Source organism: Aquarana catesbeiana, linkage group LG01 (assembly GCF_042186555.1).
Source record: "Aquarana catesbeiana isolate 2022-GZ linkage group LG01, ASM4218655v1, whole genome shotgun sequence".
Taxonomy (NCBI): domain Eukaryota; kingdom Metazoa; phylum Chordata; class Amphibia; order Anura; family Ranidae; genus Aquarana; species Aquarana catesbeiana.
Window position 1 is genome coordinate 238,529,486 of NC_133324.1, and position 24,266 is coordinate 238,553,751.

The following is a 24,266-nucleotide window of genomic DNA, read 5'->3' on the forward strand; positions in this document are numbered from 1 at the left end:
CCAATGCTGGGGGTTAATGGTGCGTCCGCCGACACCAATGCTGGGGGTTAATGGTGCGTCCGCCGACACCAATGCTAGGGGTTAATGGTGCGTCCGCCGACACCAATGCTAGGGGTTAATGGTGCGTCCGCCGACACCAATGCTAGGGGTTAATGGTGCGTCCGCCGACACCAATGCTAGGGGTTAATGGTGCGTCCGCCGACACCAATGCTGGGGGTTAATGGTGCGTCCGCCGACACCAATGCTGGGGGTTAACATGGCGCGTCCGCCGACACCAATGCTGGGGGTTAACATGGCGTCCGCTGACACCAGTGCTGGGGATTAACATGGCGTCCGCTGACACCAGTGCTGGGGATTAACATGGCGTCCGCTGACACCAGTGCTGGGGATTAACATGGCGTCCGCTGACACCAGTGCTGGGGGAAAGGACAGTTTGCATGCGGCCCCCATTGGATGTGAAAATTTGTCCTGTGGCCCTCAGGTAATTTGAGTTTGAGACCCCTGCTTTAAGTTTATGGTACTGGAAATGTTCGCTAAGACATGTTACTCGGTCTTAAAGATTATACAAAAAAAAATGATTTGTGCAGTAATGCATGCCTTTACTAAACTCAAAAACAGTTTGAGAAAAAGGAAAATGCATGACCATATAGCATTCCTTACACTTTTGTGAGATTAATGCTGTGATGGTATACTTGAAGCAGTGGAGCAGGTGTCTGCAAACAAATGGGTCAGTTTACTTTCCTTCATACTTTAGGGGGAGCCAGATTGTGGCAAGTGGGAATAAACAATGCCCCATCTGTGTTGGGGGTGGGGGAACTGCCCATAGTTTGTGTCAGAGGACAGAATAGTGCAGCAAGCAAAGGGCTGCATTCTGCCCCTGTGCTGCAATCTGGAGAACACTGCAGTAGCAATTCCAAAATTCAGCTTAGTTACTTTACCTTCTAAGGTTTTTATATTTAAGATTGAGGCAGGTTCACTTAGTCTACTGTTCAGAGCATCATACAGTCAATACACTTAAAACTGCTTAAAGGATTATTTGTCTCAGACTTCAGCAGTGGAATTACAGAAGTGATAATAGTTCATTATTTTATGAACAGTCCGGCTAGACTGAGTGCCCCCATTTCCCTTTTGCTGACTGAACCCAGAGGATACAAGAGCACCCTCTTCTGCAGATTCTAGATCTGATTTGCCAGCAGCCTTAGCATCTTCTGAACTATTGGCTGCAGAGACTGCCTGGTTCTAAGCCCCTCCTGTCCTTGACTTATGAGCTTGCACCAGAGCCCAAGTCTACTGCAATTACTTCCAAACTAAAAGAAAGTGTTTTGGCTTCATAATGCTGTGTGCAGCAGAGGCACTAGAGGATCAGACCCAAATTCAGAGTGTAACATGTTACGGACTGCACCCCCACCTCCCTGATTTGACAGCTAGCAGGGGGGGTCTTCTCCCCCCCCCCATGGGACACAGATACACTGGCAGATGTACTGGACACTCTGCTGAACGCTGGTGTAAGATGCAGGTGTTTTACGTGCAAAAAATGTGCATTTATCTTTTTTTAAAAAGTTAACTTTGCACCCGCTTTTCTAATTACTTCTCTGTGGAGATTGGAAACATCTTGACAAGTTATTTTGTATCCATTTAGTGAGGCTTTTGTGCGGAACCATTTTATTCCCACTGTGAATTTAGCAGCGCCCAGCCTCAGGGTGTTTGCCATTCTGGCAGAGATTGTGCCTGTCCTTAATCCCTTCCCACCCAGCTTCCCTTTAACTGGACTATTACACCCGGGGGAGTGGGAGGGTCTGCTTGATCACATTACCACTGTGTTTGGCATCCGCATTGTTGGATACTTAAGATGACAACCTGTTCAGAAAGCCAACCACATAGGCTTTTTTTTTTTTTAAGACGTGAATTTGACCTCCCGGCATTCCAGCGATACGCATAGTTTCTGAATCTTCAGAAATCATTGCTGGAATAGACATGTCTTGCCCAGGACAAGGCTTCTTCCCTCCAGCTATCCTCATGATGGATGCTAGCCTGTCGGGCTGAAAGCAGTCCTGAGCATCATGTTGAAGGGAATTTGGTCAAAGTATTGTCTTTTGATCAATATTCTGGGACAACTTGGCTGTCTCCAATCAGACAACGCCAAGGCAGTGGTGTACATAGTTTATCTGGGCTCTTGTCCTGGGCAAAACTTTACATTCCAGTCTGGTCAACCATGTACATTTTCAGCATAGAAAATACTGGCATACTGCCTCAGTCAGCAGCACCTGGACTCAGGAGAGTGGTACCTACACCCGGAGATGTTCCAGGACCCGTGTCACAGGTGGTGGTACCTTTTCTGCAGGAAACATCCATTTTAAAATGGATCAGCCTGTATGGATACTACATTGCTTACAATGGCTTCTGAAAGGCCTGCTTATATTTGACTATAGTCCCTATATATTCAAGCTGTACAGAAATGGATGTATACTGTCTATTAGGGTTGTGGCTACATTTCTTACCATACATAGCATGTGTTTGCTCTGGAGCTCCATACTGTGCTCCTGATGAAGACACTAAGCCGGCCTGTGCATGTGCATGTGCTGGAGGAGCCATCATTCTGGAATTTCCTTGAATTACAGGACTATATACATGTGGATGCTAGAACAAAAAAACAGGAAGTTGTTTTAATGTCTATGTAGTGGTTGAAATAAGATATACCCCCAAAAAAAGCTAGGATACAGAGCGGCACTGATGACAGTTGGCGGCATGACATACCAAAACATGAAAAATAGTTGGGCTTTAACAAAAAAAACAAAACACAAAAAATACCCAACAAGTGTTATATTCAAAGCAAGAAACACTGGAAGGGTATGTATAATTAAATCCCTTCACCAAAACTGAGTATCTTGACTACCAGGAATTGTTTCCAGTAAAGTTTAATAGAAGGGAAGATAGAAAGAAAAAAAAAAAAAAAAAAAACCCCCACACACACACACACACACCTTGAAGACCAATGTTACCTGTGATTGATAATGTTGCACATGCTGCATCAGAGGCTGGCTAGGGAACTGCTGCGGGCTATAAGCAACATACTGCGCAGAGTAGGCAGGTGATGTAGCAACAATAGGAGGTCCTGCTGCAGACACTGGGTGTATCATTGTGTTCTGGTGATGCTGATCTTGCCTCTGCTGGGGCATATTTGGTACTGCAAAACAAAACTAACACTTAGGAGCTTATTTTGCATTTGCTTACAACATAACAATTTCTGCCAGTTTTCCTAACCGGACAACTATGTTTTAAATACAAAAACACAACAGCTGTCAATTACAAAATCAACTGTTTTAGTTCCATGCTATACAATGGAAAAGCCTACTTAGTAATGCAGAACTGTGAATACAAGGACAGCTAGATAGTATGGTAATAAAAATGTGCAACACTTGTGCGCAAATCTCACCTTTACCTGCTCTGTATGTCTTGGCCTGGTTAACTGGCATTGTCGTCATTGGAATTGAATATAATGGCTGAAACAAAGTATAATAAAGTGTGAAAGAATGCCTCAAAAGAAACACAAAAAGTGTAAAAAAAAAAAAAGTGTAACTTCCCTCTCTAAATCGACACCAACAATTACAATTATTAATCCTCATGCTGCTAGCATTAGTAAATGGATAGGAGAGTAAAATATATCATGTCTGCTTTTTTTTTTTTTTTTTACATTTTTTAAGTTACTTCCTAGTTTCCATGCCTATACAAATTTCATACATCCTAGGAGTCTTTAGTAGGGGAGGAGAGGCTCCCTCAGCTAAGCAAACACTTTCCTGCCTGCATGAGCTAAGGGCAGGTGGATTCCAGGAAGTAAATGCTACACAAATCATCTGCCTTTACTCAAGATGGGCACAGCCAGAAATTCTAGGGGGGTGTCTTTCAAACTGATTTCTCAACAAAAATCATGGAGACATGGATGGGTGGGTGCATTTGCTTTGAATAGTAAAAATAAATTAAAACACATTTTTGGTTTGTTGCACTCAGAAGAAGTGAAGTTCCACTTTAAATGTAATTTGAAGAGCAGAGGTGAATTGAACCCAAGATGGGCCTTCAGTCAGAATTTAGAGACCTACAATTTTTAGTAGTCGCACCAATGGCCATTGGCTCTGTAAATTCCTGTACTGGTTAAAATGTGCCAAGTCTTATGAGCACAGTAACAGATGTCGACTATACCAGTGAGACAGAAAACCATTAGCAAGAGGGCAAGGGCAAACAGTCAAATCAAGTACTACACTATGTTAGACTGAAAGCATAAATTGTTTTTGTTCTTTTTTTCTAAATATAAAAATGGGGGGCGGGGGGGGGGGGGGGGGGAGCTACAGACACCATTATGAGGTAAGGATATCCAAAGGAAAGAATTCTGCACAACCATAGGTACACAAGTTTGCTGAACAGTTTCAGGTGTCTCCACTCGAAGAGGTTCACAGGCAGAGGCGGCAGCCCCAAGCCTCACACTCACGGGCCTCGCGCGGCCGCCTAGTTTACCGAATTAGAGACGCCTCTTCCAGCAGCAGAGAGCTCCACCATCACACAGTCCTGAGTCCCCACGCTCTGCTACAGGGTTTGATACAGGGTGCTAGTGAGACCAAGTTACTGTGTGATCGGAGCTCACGTAGATCTCTCCCTCCCCCTGCTGCCCTTACAGCCAGGCAGGAGAGGAGAGAGAGCTTCTGCTCCTCCTCCCGCCCACTCTCCTCAGCAGTGTTGTCTGTTCTGCCTCAGAGAAGGGGATGTGTGGGTGGGAAGATTCAAGCTGAACCCCAGCAAACAGAAAAGGATAAGTGGAGTCTGATTCATCCATCCAGTCCCTCCTGCCTCCCAGTGAGTACACTGATGTAGAGGATGCCCTTCCTTCCCTTCTTCCGCCATCCCCCTCGCTTCCTTCCTTTCTCTTTCCTTTTTTTTTTTTCTTTTTCTTCTTTCTTTCCTTCCATCTTTCTACATCCCCCTCTCTTTCTTTCTCTTGCCTTCTTTCTCCATCCCCCTTTCTTTCTTTACCCATCCCCCTTTATTTCTCTCTGTGACAGCCTGCCAGAATAGGTAGGATCTGTGAGAGCAGCTTCCCTGTGCAGATCTGCCTGGGGAGAATATATCTTTATTATTCCTTACTGCCCCTATACAGTCTCCTCCTGCCCCCTGTACTGTGCCCACTTAACCTACCCCCTGTACTGTTCCCTCCTGCACCCTGTACTGTCCACTCCCCTATACTGTACCCTAATACAGTTTTTCATTCCTTTATTTTCCCATTATGGGAGTGAGTGGGGCCTCATGTTTATGTTTTGCCCAAGGCCTCACAAAGTCTAGAGCCGCCTCTGTTCACAGGTGCTGAATAAACTACAAGGATTACACTAAGTGATATTTGAGGTGCATGGTTCTCTATCAGGTTCAGAAAAACCAAGGGCATCTCATCTACACCCTCAAACTCAGGATAGTCTACACACTAAACAAGTTAGAGATAATTCACAAATACAAAAATGAGGCATAACCGAGCACAACTTTAAACACCATATACATTTTTATTCAAGTTGGAAATCTAGTTTGATCTTTGCTTTTTTTTGGTTTCAGATCTTGACTGGATCATTATGTTTTTTTGCCTTTGTTCATTCATGAGGCGTTACATTGTACAACCCCAATTCCAAAAAAGTTGGGACGCCTATAGAAAAATCAGAATGCAGTGATTTGCAAATCCCACAAACCCATATTTTTTTTTGAATCAGATCACAAATTTTATTTTGATTTCCGCATGGCCATATACAAGTCATGCAAACCAGTGATATAGCAGTGGATACATCAGAACATGTGACTTCTTTTCAAGCCCTTAAAATTGTATATCTGAGTATCACCTCATCTATATACTTCTATAAATATGTGATGGCAGTGCTGAACAAAATTAAAACACGAATAAAAGAAACAAACATCACCGTAATCACAGCTCATTGTATGACGTGTAAGGATCCATTTTCTATATACTGGGAACATTGCTCATTTGGTGTATCTACCCAACCCAACATTGACAGCATTTTTTCTTTTGTACTTTGCTTAATACATTATTATCAGTTGATTTGAGGTCGGTTATTTCAATTTGACGTTTATCCCTCTAACAATCTATATTTAACCAATTGGTGTGGTGCCAAGCCAGGGATATCCAGCCAATCCTGCCATAACGTGTAGAACTTGCGAGTTACCTTTCTGTGTTGGTATGTCAATTTTTCACGTATTAACATTTTATTAACTTGGTCAATCCATTGTTGCCTGGTAGGGACCCTGGAGGTAATCCAGTATCTAGCTATCAATTTCCGTGCTACATAGAGCAGCCGAATAATCGCTGTATGAGCAGAAGGGGTCAATGTCTCCTCATCCAGGGCACCCAGCAGGCACACAGTAAGATCTTTCGGAATTGTAAAGTTAAACACTTGTGAAATTAACCCCAGGATTTCTGACCAGTACCGAAAAAGTTTTGGGCATCTCCAGAACATGTGCATGAGGTCCCCCATGCACTTAGGACAAAGCGGTGTATCGCAAATCCCCCCCCATTTAATTTAGCAGGTGTTCTGTATGCTCTATGTAGCAGATAGAGGTGTGAGAGTTTCTGTGATGCTGACACTAACACCTCTGGAGCGGAGGCAAGACAGAGACTCCATGTCTCCTCGTCTAACTGTCCTAGGTCCTTCTCCCATTTACTTTTACATGGTAACCCAGAGGGGTCTTGAAGTGCAGCTAGAATAATACTGTATCCTCGAGATCATACCTTTAGTTTCTTTTTCCATCAAAATCCCTTGCAAGATGGCATGGTCAGTCTGCTGGAAAGAAGTATACCTAGATTGCAGCTGTAGGGCATGCCTTAACTGCAGGTATCTAAAGAAATTCGTTTGTGGGATAGTAAACTCTGCCTGGATCTCCATAAAGGACTTGAGTACCTGACTTCTGTATAGTTGTGATAGGAATTGAATCCCAGCTGTCTCCCAGGATTTAAAACCCTTCAGTTTATGTATTTCTCTATAGTTGGCGTTTCTCCAAATTGGGGTGCTGGCCAAGAAGCCTCTTATACCCAACAATCGTTTAAGATAGGTCCACAAACTTAAGCAAAATTATGGACGGGAGTTTTCTGTCCAAGTGTGTGTACCCGGCCTCCAAGGTAGTCAGCGCTGCGGCATCATCTGGTGATTAGGGTTGTCCCGATACCACTTTTTCAGGACCGAGTACAAGTACCGATACTTTTTTTCAAGTACTCGCCGATACCGAATACCGATACTTTTTTTTATGTCACGTGACAGTGTTTTTTTTAATTTTTTTTTTTAACAGTGCTTTTTTTTTTTTTGAGGGGGGGGGGGTGTGATGAACGGTGTGTGTGTGTGTGTGTGTGTGTGTGTGTGTGTGTGTGTGTGTGTGTGTGTGTGTGTGTGTGTGTGTGTGTGTGTGTGTGTGTGTGTGTGTGTTTTGTTTTTTAAATTTACAATTTTTATTTTTTACAATAATTTTTTTTTTATTCTTTATTGCAATATGTGTTTTTTTTGGTTTTAATCAGCCCTGTTGGGGGGCTTTGGTGAGATATCAGGGGTCTTAACAGACCTCTGATATCTCCCCTTTGAGACAGAGAAAGAGACAGAGGATAGAGATTCCCCAGTCCCTTTCTCTGCAGCCTCAGCTGCACTGAGAATGAATGCAGAGAAGACAGCGGCTCCTCTCCATTCATAAACTGACACATAGTAATCACAAGAGATTACAATGTTTCAGTTATGTGAATGGACAGAGTCAGCTGACTCTGTCCATTCACAAAGGAAGGAGGAGGGGGAGAGAGAAGGAGGGGGGAACAGAGGGGACAGCGGAGAGGCACAGAGGAGGAAAAAGGAACGGAGGGGGAGAACGGAGGGGGACAGAGAAGGAGGGGGGAACGGAGGGGACAGCGGAGAGGCACAGAGGAGGAAAGAGGAACGGAGGGGGAGAACGGAGGGGGACAGAGAAGGAGGGGGGAACGGAGGGGACAGCGGAGAGGCACAGAGGAGGAAAGAGGAACGGAGGGGACAGCGGAGGGGGACAGAAAAAGAGAGAAGAACGGAGGGGGACAGCGGAGAGGCACAGAGGAACAGAGGGGGCATGGAGGATAATGCAGTGACAGTCAGCGGTGAGCGATCACCGCTGTGTCACTTAAGCAGCTGAAAGCCGCTGGGGGAGAATCTTGTATCTCCCCCACGCGCCGATCACAGCTGACTTTTAGGTATCGGGTGAAGCATCGGGAGCATTTGCCCGAGTACAAGTACTTGGGCAAATGCTCGGTATCGGTGCCGATACCGATACTAGTATCGGTATCGGGACAACCCTACTGGTGATGTGCAGAGAAGTCTACGTACGGGGTCCAAGTTGTCTGTCAGTCCCCAACCTCCCAATTGCTACAGCTGTGAAGCGAGGAAATAGGCTCTAGCATGTGGAACTGCCAGGCCTCCCTCCTCTTTATTATATTGCACATTGGACAAACTGATTCTAGCTGTTTTTTTACGCCATATTAGCTCTCTGAACTGGGAGTCTATTTTATCAAACCAACGACAGGGTATCCACACTGGTGAATTAAAAGGGTATCCACACTGGTGAATTATGGCATATGTATAATAGTTGTGAAGACCACACCATTTTTATGAGGTTTGCCCTCCCAACTACCGACAATGGTAATTTACACCAAGTATTACATTTTTCCCTAAATTTGGTGAGTAGTGGGATAAGATTAATATATTGAGTAACATCTGGGGATACCTGTACACCTAAACATCGAAAGGAGGGCACTATCTGCACCATTGAAGCAGAATCAGGTAATGGGTCAGTTAGCGGGTCCAGAGGCATTAGCACGGATTTATTCCAATTGATAGAAAAGCCGGATAATGTACCAAAGACTTTAATAAGACCCATAGCTGCCACCAGAGAGTCTTGAGTATCACCTAGATACAACAGGGTATCATCGGCATATAGCGATATGACATCTGTTCCGGTACTACGCCTGAATCCTACAATCCTGTGGTCCCCCTCACCTTGGCGGCTAGAGGTTCCAGAGCCAGGGCAAACAGCAGGGGTGACAAAGGACACCCCTGCCTTGTGCCTCTGAACAGTGGAAACGGCTCCGATAGTTCCCTGTTGACCCCAATTCTGGCCGATGGCCATGCATATAGCAGTTTAATCCATCTAATGAAAGTATACCCTAGGCCCATACGCTCCAACACTTTCCACAGGTAAGGCCACTCGACACTGTCGAAGGCCTTAGCTGCGTCAAGCGAAAAGATGGCCTGGTTACCGGGGTTCTCAACTGGGATTTGAATGTTTAAAGAAGAGGCGTCCAATATTTTGGGCTGTGGACCTGGTGGGTATGAATCCAGATTGATCTCTGTGAACTAACTTTTGAATGACTTGAGAGAGTCTCGTCGCTAGCACTCTAGTCAGCAATTTGACATCTGTCGTAAGTAAGGATATTGGTCTATAAGAATCAGGTGACGTGGCTTCTTTACCGGGCTTCAATAATACTATTACAATTGCCTCATTCATAGAAGCAGGCAACTGACCCTTCTCCAATGCGTCATTATAAACTCATAAACCCATATTTAATTCACAACAGAAAATGTAAAACAAAAACCAAATGTTTAAACTGAGAAAATGGACCATTTTAAGAAAATAAAAACATGGTAATTTTGAAATTGATGGCAGAAACATGTCTCAAAAAAGTTGGGACAGAGCCCGGTTTACAAAGGTGTAACATCCCCTTCTATTAACACCACTCTGTAAACGCCTGGGAACTGAGGAGACCAGTTGCTGGGGTTTTGGGAGAAGAGAGGAATGTTGTCCCATTCATGCCTGATATAGGATTCTCAACAGGCCTGGGTCTTCATTGCCATACTTTATATTTCGCGATGTGCCAAATATTTTTCAATTGGTGAAAGGTCTGGACTGCAGGCAAGCCAGTTAAGCACCCAGACTCTTCTACTACAAAGCCATTCTGTTGTCACAGGTGAAGTACGGCACTGTCCTGCTGAAATATGCAAGACCTTCACTGAAAGAGATGTCATCTGAATGGGAGCATGTGCTGCTGTAAAATCTGGATATACCTTCAGCATTGATGGTGCCTTTTCCAGATGTGCAAGCTGCCCATTCTGCACTAATGCACCGCATACCATCAGAGTTGAGGGTTTTTGAACGGAAAGCTAACAAGCCAGAAGGTCCCCCACCATGGTTGTCAAAAAGAATGTCTGTCTAATTTCGGTTCATCTAACCACAACACAACTTTCCTCTTTGCAACAGACGATTTTTAAAAAGAGCTTTGGCCCAGAGAAGATGGCAGAGTTTCTGGATCATGTTCAATAATGGCTGCTTCTTTGCAAGATAGAGCTTTACCTTGCATGAATGCAAGTATTCCATGACAGACACATGCCCGTTTAAGACTGTTTTGAGAGCAATGGGAGGCCCTAACAAGTAGCACTACACTGTCCCTAAGGCCACTTTCACATTGATCAGTAGCAAAAACACATGCTTTTTTGCTGCGATTTTACCACGTTAGTGGTGTGTTTTTACAGGACATGTAACTCAAAAAACGCTTCAAAAAGGAACCCGTATTGCGTTTTTGGCGACCAAAACTGCACCAAAAATGCAGCAAGCAGGATTTTTTTTACACCCCAATAGAAACACAACGGACCAGTGTGAACACATAGAATTTAAAGGTATGCATTTTTCTTCAGCTTTTCTTGTGCTTTATTTAATCCAAAATGTGCTCAGTTTGAAAGAATAAATTGCTCAAGGAATGTCAAACACAAACTATAACAAATACATGAATACAAGTGTCTGTAAATTTGAGCCCAAGTTACGTAAACTGAGTTTTTACATGAAGTTAAAGGAGAGCCTGGAAAATGTGAAAGGAAGACTAAAGCAGCAGGTTTAAGAGTGTGACACACAACAACATTCAATATTTCATATTTACCCGACTAAAACTATTTACATTGTAATATTTGTCCGGGCTATAAAATTGCATACATTACATTGCCCTTAAGCCACAACAGAATGCAGTGCAGCACAACTGCAGGACTGATGCCAACATTTATTCATATTTACGATACTCAATAGTTAAAAGTAGTAGACAGTTGTATTTTTTATTTTTTTACATTACCTGCACACCAGGGCTTACAGGAACTGGATACATCATGTTTGGGGCAAAGCATACCGGCTGCGTGTATACCGGGGTTGGCTGCTGATGGGCCACCATTGAAGGACTTGGCTGAGCTTGTGGCCGAGGCGAGGTGGGTGTTGTAGAAGGTTTAGGCTGCAAAAAAAAAAAAAAAAAACACACAAAACATAATACACAAATCACACATTTAAAAGATCCAGAGAGAAAACAAAAAACAAAACAAAAAAAAACCTGATAAAATGACACATGCAGTCACTTCATAGAAAAAACGGGGAGGAGGTCTAGGGCTAGAATTATTGCTCTCGCTCTACTGGTCGTGTCGATACCTCACATGTGTGGTTTGACCATCGTTTTCATATGCGGGCGCTACTCACGTATGCGTTCGCTTCTGCGCGCGAGCTCGTCGGGACTGGGGGTTTTTGAAAAAATTTTTTTTTTGTTTTTATTTTATATTATTTTATTTATTTTTACACTTTATTTTTTTTAAATGGTGTCACTTTTATTCCTATTACAAGGAATGTAAACATCCCTTGTAATAGAAAAAAGCATGACAGGACCTCTTAAATATGAGATCTGGGGTCAAAAAGACCTCTGATCTCATATTTACACTAAAATGCAATATTAAAAAAAAAAAAAAAAAAAGTAATTTCAAAAAATGACATCGAAAAAAATGTGCCTTTAAGAGGCGTGGGCGGAAGTGACGTTTTGACGTCACTTCTGCCTAGCAGTGTCATAGAGACGAGTGGGCGCCATCTTAGCCTCACTCGTCTCCAGGCACAGAAGGGAGACGGACGCGATCGCCTCTGCTGCTACCAACGGCTCCGGTAAGCGGCGGAGGACACCGGATCACGGCGGGAGGCCCTCTCCCGCCACCGATAAAAGTGATCTCATGGCGAATCCGCCGCAGGGACCACTTTTATCTGAAAGCCGACCGTCGCACGAAAACGGGGATACCGGGGTTATGGCAGCTAGCTGCTGCCATAACAACGTTATCCGCCGCCAAAGTTTGAACGTACATCGACGTGCGGCGGTTGGCAAGTGGTTAAAGTAAAGGGAACGTTGGTTTTTGTGTCCACGTTGGGGTTTTTATTGAAAATGGAGGCCCTGTGGGAAAGTGTCCCAGTAACTTAAATCAAAAACCCTGGCTTTAATGGAGCCAAATTCTATGGAGGAAAAAAAAACATTCTGTTACCAGTCCCTGAAGGATGGAAAACCAAGCTTAAGGAAGAAGATTCCTACTATGTTCTAAAGAAACAGCTTACACACAAGCAAGATATAAAAGGAGGTCTGAGAAAATAAAACTGACACTTCCTTCCATGTTTCTCCAGAACTACCAATTTGTTAAGCCAAATTAAACCACCAGAAGAAAAACCTACATAGATGGTAAAATAAATAAATAAAATAAAAAGGGTGTCAGGATCCTTCATCGGTATACAGTGCCTTGAAAAAGTATCCATACCCCTTGACATGTTTCACATTTTTTTTCTTGTTACAACCAAAAACTAAAGTTTTATTGGGATTTTATGTGACAGACCAACACAAAGTGGCACATAATTGTGAAGTAGAAGGAAAATGATAAATGGTTTTCAAATTTTTTTACAAATAAAATATCTGAAAACATGTGGCATACATTTTTTTTCAGCCCACCCTGAGTCACTACTTTGTAGAACCACCTTTCGTTGCAATTACAGCTGCAAGTCTTTTTGGGAATGTCTGTACCAGCTTTGCACATCTAGAGGGACATTTTTGCTCATTCTTCTTTGCAAAATAGCTCATGCTCTGTCAAATTGGATGGAGAGCATTTGAACAGCAATTTTCAAGTCTTGCCATAGATTCTCAATTGTATTTAGGTCTGGACTTTGACTGGGCCATTCTAACACATGAATATGCTTTGATCTAAAACATTCCATTGTACCTCTGGCTGTATGTTTAGGGTCGTTGTCCTGCCGGAAGGTGAACATCTACCCCAGTCTCAAGTCTTTTGCAGACTCTAACAGGTTTTCTTTTAAGATTGCCCTGTATGTGGCTCCATCCATCTTCCCATAAACTCTGACCAGCTTCCCTGTCCCTGCTGAAGAAAAGCATCCACACAACAGGATGCTGCCACCACAATGTTTCACGGTGGGGATGGTGTGTTCAGGGTGATGTGCAGTGTTAGTTTTCCACCACACATAGCGTTTTGCCTTTAGGCCAAAAAGTTCAATTTTGGTCTCATCTGACCAGAGCACCTTCTACATGTTTGCCGTGTCCCCCACATGGCTTTGCGCTAACTGCAAACGGGACTTCTTATGGCTTTCTTGCCACTTTTCCATAGAGGCCAAATTTGTGGAGTGCACAACAAATAGTTGTCCTGTGGACAGAATCTCCCACCTGAGCTGTGGATCTCTGCAGCCCCTCCAGAGTTACCATGGGCCTGTCTGGTGTGTTCCTTTGCCTTCATGATGCTCATTGTTCGCTAAGGTTCTCTAACAAAGCTCTGAGGGCTTCACAGAACAGCTGTATTTATACTGAGCTTGAATTACACACAGGTGGATGCTATTTACAATTAGGTGACTTCTGAAGGCAATTAGTTCCACTAGATTTTAGATAGGGGTATCAGAGTAAAGGGGCACGAACACTTTTTCAAGGCACTGTACTTATCCCTTTGCAGGGACTCAGAAATTGAAGGTAGGCGGGTCTGCACGGCAGCAAAGTAATACAATTACCTGAGCATATGACCGTGGGTTGAACTCCTTAGCATTGGGATTTAGGGTGGATTTTCGTACTTGCCTAAAAAAACAAAAAAAACAAAGTAATATACAATTACTGTGCAGAAAAAAAACAAAAACAAAAAAAAAAAAAAACACAATAACTAAAATAAAACCGGTATAAAATGTAGTGCTTTCATGTATAGCAAACACTGAGCCTTTTCCCGTGCCACTAAAAGCTTAAAAAGAATAAAATGCCAAATAATTCCAGATGAACTTGATCAAGACTGAAAGTGCCTAACTAAACAGTTCTAATGTACATGCAATCTGTGGTGCCTAAATGTACCTGTGCTAGTCTTCCAATGCATCATTGTGATACTAATCTAGGATGTACGAATAGCCTCCAGTTGAGCTTATGCTATGACTCCCTATGAAACAGCAAATCTGCAATGGTCAGTAGAGTCAATGGCATTTTACACATAGGGAAAGTTTTGAAAGTTAAATGCCTTTCCTGTGCTAGAGGATGCCGCAGCTGCTTGCCAGGAGGCTGCGCCAGTCCAGGCATCTGGGCGGATGCCGACCATATAAGCTGTGACGCCCGCTGTCAGCTGAAAACAGGTCACAGGAGTGCAGAACAAACCACACTCCTGTGATCCACAGTAGAAGTACAGCCAAACGAGCTTAGGCTGTACTTCTCCCTTAAGGGGAAATTATCCAATGGGGACAACCAGGGATTCCCTCACTACCGGTTTTGCTTATGAGACAGGAAGTTAAAGGTAAGCTCCCTGATGGGGGGAAAAAAAAAAAAAAATGCAAGTTTTATAACCCTCCATTACCCTATCCAAAAGTCTTTAGCTCTACTTTAACCACTTGCCACAAAATCACATACATGTACGTCATTTTGAGGATAATTTTACTGATTTGGGCATTTTCACACACCAAAAAAATCCCCTCTACAGTCCATCATGAACGCTGCTGCCAGACTCCTCCTCAGTGTCTGCTACCCCTCTCTGCCAATCCCCCCATTTGCTGCCACTCAACCAACAAATTCAATTCAAAATACTAACTTCTTACAAAGCCACCCACAACTTGGCACCCAGCTACATCACTAACCTAGTCTAAAAAAAAAAAAAAAAAAAAAAACAAACAAGCAAATAGTTCTCTTCGTTCCTCCCAAGACCTCCTCTGTTCTCTAGTTTCCTTGTCGCCTTCTCCTATGCTTGCCTCCAGGACTCCCAAGCCTCTCCCATCCCCTAGAATTCCCTACCCTAATCTGTTCAACTATCTCCAACACTATCCACTTTAAGGTGATCCCTGAAAACTTCTCTTTAGGAGAAGCCTATCCTGCCTCCACCTAACTACACTTTATTTTCTCCATCAGCCCATACCCCACAGTTGTTACCTTTTGTATCACTTGACCTTCTTTTAGATTGTAAGCTCTAACAAGCAGAGCCCTCCAATTCCTTCTGTATTGAATTGTATTGTAACTGTACTGTCTGCTCTCACATTGTAAAGCATTTCGGAAAGGTCGTCAGAGACCTGGGGGTTGATGTTCTAAACAGGGTGTGCAAAATCTGGTGCATCTCTGAACAGAAATCAACTTCCATGTTTTTTTTTTTTTTTGTCAAAGCTTTCATGCGTACGCCTATTTCTGACATTTGTTGCTTACAAGTTATAATCCGTATTTTTTGCTAGAAAATTACTTAGAACCCCCAAAGATTATAGATTTTTTTTTTTTTTAGCAGAGAATCTATAGAATAAAATAGTGATCATTGCAATATTTTATGTCACACCGTATTTGTGCAAATTTTTTGGGGAAAAAAAAAAAAAGACACTTTCACGAATTTAAAAAAAAAAAAAAAAAAACTAAACAGTAAAGTTAGCCCAATTTTTTTGTAAAATGTGAAGGATGATGTTACACCGAGTGAATAGATATCCAACATGTCATGCTTTGAAACTGCGCACACTCGTGGAATGGCGACAAACTACGATACCTAAAAATCTCCATAGGCAACGCTTTAAAAAAAAATTAACGGTTACCAGGTTAGAGTTAGAGGTCTGGTGCTACAATTTTTGCTCTCGCTCTGATGATCACGACGATACCGCACATGTGCGATTTGAACACCGTTTACATATGCAGGCGCAACTTACGTGTGTTTTCATTACTGCGCGGGGACGCAAAAAGTAAGTAGAGTAAAAATCCTTCCTTTGCACTTCAAAGTATTCAGATCGTCAAAAACGCTGATTCTGAATACTGTCATTTTTTTTTTAAATTGCCGCCATTAGCAGCCAAGTAAACTGGAAGAGATGTGACGTCGCTTCCATGTTTACACATAGGAGACAGGTACGGAGCTGTTTCCTGCTTCCTTCCATTCACTCTAGCCGGCGGAAGTGCTGGATCGTGTTTCGGGTATCCGATGGGACAGGAGGCCCGAGAAGATCGGCGGAAGGCGTGGACGACCCCTCCCGCTCCTCCGGGATCACAGCCGAGCAGGTTTTAGCTGCATCGGTTGTTATCCCTGAAGAGCCCACTGCCCGCTCGAAAAACCGGTACTGCCGCATATGTGCGTATGGTCGGCGCTAAGGGGTTAAATGAACAAGATGATTTTAGAAGGTTATTGGATACCATGCACAGCTGCACCAGATTTTGCACTCTCCAGTTTTAGTATTTTAACCCCATGCGGTCTTGGGGGGGGGGGGTGGGGGGGGGGGGGTATTGGGTCAAAGAAAGGAAAAGTATTCCAAGAAAGCATATGGCCGTAGGAAGTCCAGATGTGCAAGAAGGGACCGATAAATCTGGGTAGCCAGGCAAATGGGCAAGTAGGCGATAAAAACAAGAGAGACATAGAAAAAGAAAAAAAGAAAGGCAGAAAGAAGTGAAATTAGGTAGTAGCATAATGAGCAGAGAGGAGACAATAGAGAAGCTCAGACTGGTAGGGGATTTCACTTGTAAAGATAACTCTGAGGCGCCTTGTTTCCATTTAATGGTTAAAGTGGATCTCCAGTTTTTCTGCAACTTTAAATAGTTCGTTTGGACCAAGCTGAGCGCTGCTCAGACCGACTCAGCTGCATGCAGTACATACAGTGCTTAGAGCTGCTGCAGCACTTAGCAAAGGGAATAGTTTGTTTGGACCACCTCAGTCCAAACAAACTATAAAAAGTCACCAAAAACCTGGAGATTAGCTTAAAGTTGAATTTTTCTAGTACAGTCTGTCTCAATATCACAGCAGAACAAAGTATAGGTTAGGGAATGGTACTTTTATCAGATTTTTCTCTGTAGCTTGTAAACAGGTTTCCATTCCACCTAACATTATCTGCCTAGCTTGTTCATGCCTTGGTTCAGCTCCACAGGTCTTCGATGCAAGCAACTTTCCCTCAACCCAATCTCCTTGCGCTGAAAAGGTAGCTTGAACACAAAAAGGTGCAAGTTTGACAGCATGGGTAGTACAAAGAGCTAAAACAAAAACAACAAAAAAAAAAAATGTATGAATTCCACTCACTCTGCAGCATTTTCTTTTTTGTCATCCTTGTCCTCCCGATCCTGCTTGCCAGGGCCAGAGGTTTGTACACCCTGTGATGTAACCTCAGGGCCTCTCTTGGGTTCAGAGCTACTACTGCTAATGGACGGGGAGATGCTTGGACTACTTGGCTTGCTGCTGCTGTTACTAGTAGGTGCATTGCTGCCACTTTCACTAGGTGACTCCTTGGAACTTGAATCTGGCCTTTCCTTCAGAAGTTCTCTAGGCTTCTCCACACCATCACGATTTTTTCCAAGAATGTGGTCAATAGCATCAGGGCTTGAAATAGACTGTAGCTGTAGAAAACAAAATGTGACATTAGCTAGACAATTTTAGAAACGAATACTCAAACGTGAACTCCAGGCAACTTAAAACGAGAAAGAGAAGCTCCGATTTAAGATCAAGCGTAACAGTTGTGGTGTAGGAAGTGCAGTCTGATACTTGTACAGCTGTACTTACCCTAAAGTCATTTTTAAACTTCTTTAAATCATCTAGTTGCTTCCTTTGTTCCGAAGGCATTGGAGGCATTACTATGACAGAAAAAGCAAGAGGAACCATCAGGTCACATTCCTTTTACTAAACTGAAATTTTGCAGTATATTGAAACCTTCATTCTTTAATCCATACCAGCTAAACTTTACAGTAAAATTAGTATTGCAAGGTCATAAAATAAATGATGCACACGCAAAGCAAATGTCTACATTTGGCTTAAAGTTTAAACACACATACACAACAAATGTGCAGTGCATATCTACAATTTATGAACATTTCCCCTTGTTTTTTCTCATCAAAAATCCAGCAAGTACAGAAAAATTCCTGTTGATCTGTCAGAAAGGCACACCACTCTGAAGACCTGTTGCGGGCCGACAACACCGCATTTTCATATACAGAGTTGACAGCCCTGTCAAACTACTCAAACCCTACCATTTCCCATCTACACAACAAAGCTATATATTCTGTAGTCCCAAGAGCAGGACTAAAAGAACCAATTACTCTTCAAGGGTGCACTCCTACTGGGCACGGAGCAACTGAACCCCCCCCCCCCCCTTTCAACTGTCCCCCATCCCCTGATGGTCTGCACACACAATGGACCCCAAGTGTTCCAACACACTTACAGCTACTCACAAACCTCTATTAAAAAATGAGGACAGGCAAATACTTCCACAATTCTGTCCGCTGTAGGGTGGCAAAGATTCCCTAGCCTGACCTCAAAAGCAGAGACCTGTGCTAGCTGGACACAAACGGGGGTGTCTCTGCTGACTGTCATAGAAATAACACATTAGACTTAAACTAGTTCTAAAGACAATCGTTTTTTACCTTAATACCTGCATTGAACGTTACGCAAGAAAACCTTCCACTAGTAAGAAAGGAAGCCCATCACAGGTAAAAATCAGAGCCAAACAGCCAGCAGGGGCAGCAGCAAGGGAGAGTGTTCTTCAATGCTTGCGGTCTTGGTGGGAAGAGGGCACTCAACCCAGCAGACTGACATCAGCATTCAGTCCCACAGCATTAACGCTTCTGTGGCAAGCTGGCAGGAAAAGGAATAAACGGTTGCTGCCCAGAAACTAAAATGAGGGAGCTCCCAGTGCGCTGCCCAAATGGTCTTCTCAGATTAATGAACCTTTTAAACTGAGAAACTGCAAGGCAATGCCATCAGCTGTGGATTTGGAAAGTGCTCTGCAGTTAACACAACTAGAACCAACCTAGAAGGCGCTCAAGTGGAATCTAATGCCTGAGAGTCACCTCCAGACTCACCCCACAACATCTAAATCTGCATGGTTCAAGAGCAGTAAACTCCAAGTGCCAAGATAGACTAACTGTAAGGAAGGTGGGGACCGACAACAGTTATAAGATTAGGAGTTATTTGAAGAGAAAATGTTTATAGGAGAATAGGTTATTTCTTGCTACAGTGAAAAAAAAAAATATTCTCCTAAAAACACTAGCAAAAAAAAAAAAAAAAATAGGATTTTTTAAAACAGCTTACCTGTAAAATCCTTTTCTTTCGAAGGACATCACGGGACACAGAGCCACAGTAATTACTGATGGGTTATATAGGTATCACTGGTGATTGGACACTGGCACACCCTATCAGGAAGTTCAACCCCCTATATAATCCCTCCCCCTTGCAGGGATACCTCAGTTTTGTAGCCAAGCAATATAGTGTATTTGAAGAGGGGCGGGACCTCTGTGTCCAGTGATGTCCTTCGAAAGAAAAGGATTTTACAGGTAAGCTGTTTTAAAAAATCCTATTTTCTTTCTCGAACATCACGGGACACAGAGCCTCAGTAATTACTGATGGGATGTCCCAGAGCAATGCTACCTGAGGGGGGGGAACCACGACCAAGTAGGGTGCAATCAGACCTGAGGACCCTGTACCGCTGCCTGCAGCACACTACGCCCAAAGGCGATATCCTCATGCCTTCTCACATCCACCTGATAGAATCTGGTGAATGTATGAACTGAAGACCAGGTTGCGGCCTTGCAGATTTGAGCCATAGAGGCCCGGTGATGCACTGCCCAAGAAGCACCAATAGCCCTTGTGGAATGTGCCCTGATCTGAAACGGAGGAATCTTCTGTTTCAAACCGTGAGCTTGAATGATCAACTGTCGAATCCATATAGAAATGGTAGCTTTTGACGCTGCCTGTCCTCTATTGGGGCCCTCTGGCAGCACAAACAAAACATCCGTCTTGCGGATCTGAGTAGTTGCCCCTAGATAGGCCTTAACTGCTCTTACTACATCCAACGAATGTAGAGATCTCTTTCGGAGAACAGGGATCTGGAAAAAAGGAAGGTAGAACAATGTCTTGGTTTAAATGAAAATCAGAAACCACCTTCGGTAAAAAACTAGGATGAGGGCGTAGTACCACTCTATCCTTGTGTATAATCAAATAAGGCTCCTTACAGGAAAGAGCTGCTAATTCTGATACTCTTCTAGCAGAAGAGATGGCCACCAGAAAAATTAATTTCCTTGTCAACAAGACCAAAGGAATCTGACTTATTGGTTCAAAAGGCTGTTTCTTTAACACAGCCAGGACCAAATTCAAGTCCCAGGGGTTTAGGGGCGCTTTAACCGGAGGATTAAGACGCATCACCCCCTGCATAAAGTTTCGGACCAAAGAATGCGAAGCAAGTGGCCGCTGAAATAATACTGATAAAGCAGAAACCTGGCCCTTGATGGTACTCAAGGCCAGCTTCATCTCTAATCCCATCTGTAGAAAATCAAGGATTCTACCTATGACATATTTCCTGGGATGCCAACCTCTGGATTCACACCAGGTTATATAAGCCTTCCAGACTCTATGATAAATCATTCTGGAAGCTGGCTTCCTTGCATTAATCAAGGTAGATATGACAGGACCTGAGAGCCCACGACTCTTCAGAACGTGGGTCTCAATAGCCAAACCGTCAAATTTAGCGTTTGTAAGGCAGGATGGAACACTGGACCCTGAGATAACAGGTCTGGGCGTACCGGTAGGGTCCACGGGGAACCCACCGTCATCCTTACTATTTCTGCATACCAAGTCCTTCTGGGCCAAGCGGGGGCCACCAGAAGTACCGACTTCCTTTCCTGCCTGATCCTGCGAAGGAGTCGTGGTAGTAGCAGAATAGGCGGGAATGCGTAAATCAGTGAGAACCGATGCCACGGAATCACCAACGCATCCGTCCCGCATGCAAGAGGATCTTTTGTCCTTGCCACAAATCTGTCTTTTTGTTGAATCGGGATGCAAAGAGATCTACATCTGGAACCCCCCATCTTTGGCATATGGCCCAAAAGACGTCGGGATGCAGAGACCATTCCCCTGGAAGTAACTGCTGGCGACTTAGATAGTCCGCCTGCCAATTCTCTATTCCCGGGATGAAAACTGCCGATATGCATGGCACATGCATCTCTGCCCAGACTAAGATCTGGTTCACCTCTTTTTGAGCAGCTCGGCTCCGGGTGCCTCCCTGATGATTGACATAAGCCACTGCTGTGGCATTGTCGGACTGGATCCTGACCGGACAACCCTGTAGCCTGATAGTCCAGGCTTTTAGAGCTAGATGTATCGCCCGGATCTCCAGAATGTTGATGGGTAAGGTCCTCTCTGTCTTGGACCATACCCCTTGGACCGCAGCCTGTTCCAGAACTGCTCCCCAACCTGACAGACTGGCATCTGTTGTTACCACCGTCCAGGTAACCGGTAGAAAGGATTTCCCCTTCTGCAGGTTTTCGGGTATGAGCCACCAATTGAGGCTCTGACGCACCGCATGCGACAGGTGCATCGGAAAGTCTAATGCCTGAACCTTCTTGTTCCAGGTCGACAGAATACTGTGTTGCTGCATTCTTGAGTGAAACTGAGCATAGGGAACTGCTTCGAATGAAGACACCATCTTCCCTAGTAGCCTCATACAAAGGCGGACTGAGGGACCCTTCTTGGTCCTTACTGTCAGAATCAGCTCTCTCAAAGCAGTGATCTTTGCCTGGGGTAGAAATATTTTCTCCTGGCTTGTATCTATAATCAGACCTAAATACTCCAGTCTTCTTACTGGTTTTAGGAAAGACTTTTCTAAGTTGAGGATCCAACCCAGGTGTTCTAGATACCCGACCGTGGTCCTCAAGTTTCCATTCAAAGAGGCTACCGACCGGTCTATCAAGAGCAGGTCGTCTAGGTATGCTATGACAGCTATACCCTGAGCCCTTAATCTGGCCAGAGGAGGAGCCAAGATCTTTGTGAACACTCGAGGTGCAGTGGCTATCCCAAAAGGCAGAGCCACAAACTGGAAATGGCGCCCTCCTACCTCGAAGCGCAGAAACTTCTGATGAGCAGGAAAAATGGGCACATGCAGATATGCATCTCTGATGTCTATTGATGCCAGAAATTCTCCTCCCTGCAGGGTGGGAACTACTGTTCGAATTGATTCCATGCGGAAGGATTGAATCCTTAGGAATCGGTTCAGATCCCTTAAGTCCAAAATGGGCCTGACATCCCCATTTGGCTTTTGGACCGTAAAAAGGTTGGAATAGAAGCCCAATCCCTGGTCCTTTGCGGGAACTATCATAATGACCTCCTGCGACAAAAGTCGCTCTAACGCTAGAAGGAGCGACTGCTTCTTCTCTGGGAACATTTGATCTGAGGAACCGAGGAGAAGGGAATTCCTGAAACTCCAGCTTGTACCCTAAGGTTACCGTGGAGACTACCCATCTGTCCTGGAAGTCCTCGTGCCAGAGCTCTGAGAACTGTCGCAGTCTTCCCCCCACTCGAGTGAGCGGGGGCGCCCCCTCATGCAGAGGTCTTAGTGTTTTGCCTAGTAGGCTTCTTTCCCCAGGACTTCTTTTGTCCCTGGGGTTGACTCTTGTCTCTGGACCCCGATGGAGGCGGCCGTCGAGACTGCCTGGAGGCTGAAGCCCCCGGCGCTGGGGAAAGAGTCCGTTTGAAAGAGGGACGCTTACTCTTCTTGACAGGTAAGAGAGTGCTTTTCCCACAAGAGATTCTCTTGATATAGTTATCCAAGTCCTCTCCAAACAACCTTGCACCACGAAATGGAAACCCAGCCAGTAGCTTCTTACATGGTGCTTCGGCTGACCAATTTTTCAACCATAGGATTCTACGTATATGCACCAACCCCAGTGAAAGACGGGAGGTTTGCACGATAGAATCTCTAATGGCGTCAACCACAAAGCATAAGGCCGCTGGAAGGTTAGCAAACCCCTGGGCCTGCTGTTCAGGTAATACTTTGATGACCTGCTTAACATGGTCTCTTAGGTATTGACAGACTCCAATCGCTGCTACTGCAGGTTGGGCCACTGATCCTGCTAAGGAGAAAACATCCTTCAATAGGGATTCCATCCTTTTATCTACAGGATCCCTGAGCATCTGAGCATTGTCTACAGGACAAGTCAGGCTATTATTTACGGAGGAAATGGCGGCATCAATAGCCGGTATTCCCCACATTTTAATAAACTTTTCTTCCATCGGATAAAGTGTTGAAAACTTTCCCGGCGGAAAAAAACGTTTGTCTGGGTGATCCCACTCAGAATAAATAAGTTTTTCAAGTAAAGTATGAACAGGAAAAGCATGTGCTGCTTGGAAAGGTTTCAGTGACCCCAAAGCAGAAGAGGATTCTTTAGCAGTTTCAGGTATGGGCAACTTAAATGTGGAGCGGACCAATCCAGTGAGGATCTGCACTAAGACTTTCTCCTCTTGGGAAGTCGCAGAGGGTCCCTCTCCACCTGAATCCTCCGAAGAGGAATCATCCATCCCATCCCGATCCTCTGAAAGGGATTCATCTCCTTTATCCCAGAGCTCCTCTGTCTGAGGGTCTTGGGGAACAGAGGAAAGCCTAGTGCGTTTTCTTCCACTGAGTGAAGACGTAATCACGGCCATTAATCTTTCCTCTAGACCATTAATGGTTGAGGAAAAAACCTCTTGTGTAATATATACAGGGGCTGAAGTGCCAGAAGCAGGTGTAGCCCCTGACCCAGATGGCTCTCCCTGGCTAGCCGTCCCTGGCCCATCTTTAGGGGGGGAGGATGCTGCCGACAGGGGGCCCTCAGAACCTGAACGAGATCCCCTAGTGTCTCTGGTTCCTGGGGTGCTTGAACCTCTTCTACCCATAGTGCAAAGCAACAAGGTGTGAGGTATACAAATGAACACTGCCCGCTGAGCGATGTAGTCTGGCTAAAAGCCTTGCTACCCAATGCTCAGTCTGGTGTTACTTCAGTAAATGCTGCCTGAGAATGCCTGTGTCCCACCTTACATGCGACCGTCAGCTCTGTGTCTCTCAGAAGGCTGAGTGCACCTGTACAGAGTGCCTTTAATAGCCTGCAGCTGGCCTGAGTGGGAGTCTAAACACTCTGTGCTGACGTCCCGCCCCCTCCTCTACCGCCCCCCCCCCCCTCGAGTTTT

The 24,266-nt window shown here is 44.4% G+C and overlaps 1 protein-coding gene across 7 annotated transcripts in view; it reads right to left on the reverse strand.

Annotated features, from left to right (window-relative positions):
• ATXN2 (ataxin 2) overlaps positions 1-24,266 on the reverse strand; it is a 113,804-nt gene that overhangs the window by 19,540 nt on the left and 69,998 nt on the right. For 5 of the 7 annotated variants that reach the window (XM_073626222.1, XM_073626182.1, XM_073626200.1 and 2 more), the window contains 7 exons: positions 17,838-17,908; positions 17,361-17,674; positions 13,879-13,942; positions 11,156-11,308; positions 3,434-3,500; positions 3,000-3,184; positions 2,499-2,637 (listed from right to left, as the gene is read on the reverse strand). In XM_073626222.1, the coding sequence (XP_073482323.1) occupies positions 2,499-2,637; positions 3,000-3,184; positions 3,434-3,500; positions 11,156-11,308; positions 13,879-13,942; positions 17,361-17,674; positions 17,838-17,908 (993 nt within the window). The remainder of the gene's footprint in view (positions 1-2,498; positions 2,638-2,999; positions 3,185-3,433; positions 3,501-11,155; positions 11,309-13,878; positions 13,943-17,360; positions 17,675-17,837; positions 17,909-24,266) is intronic. The other 2 variants (XM_073626211.1, XM_073626191.1) reach the window with 1 other exon arrangement.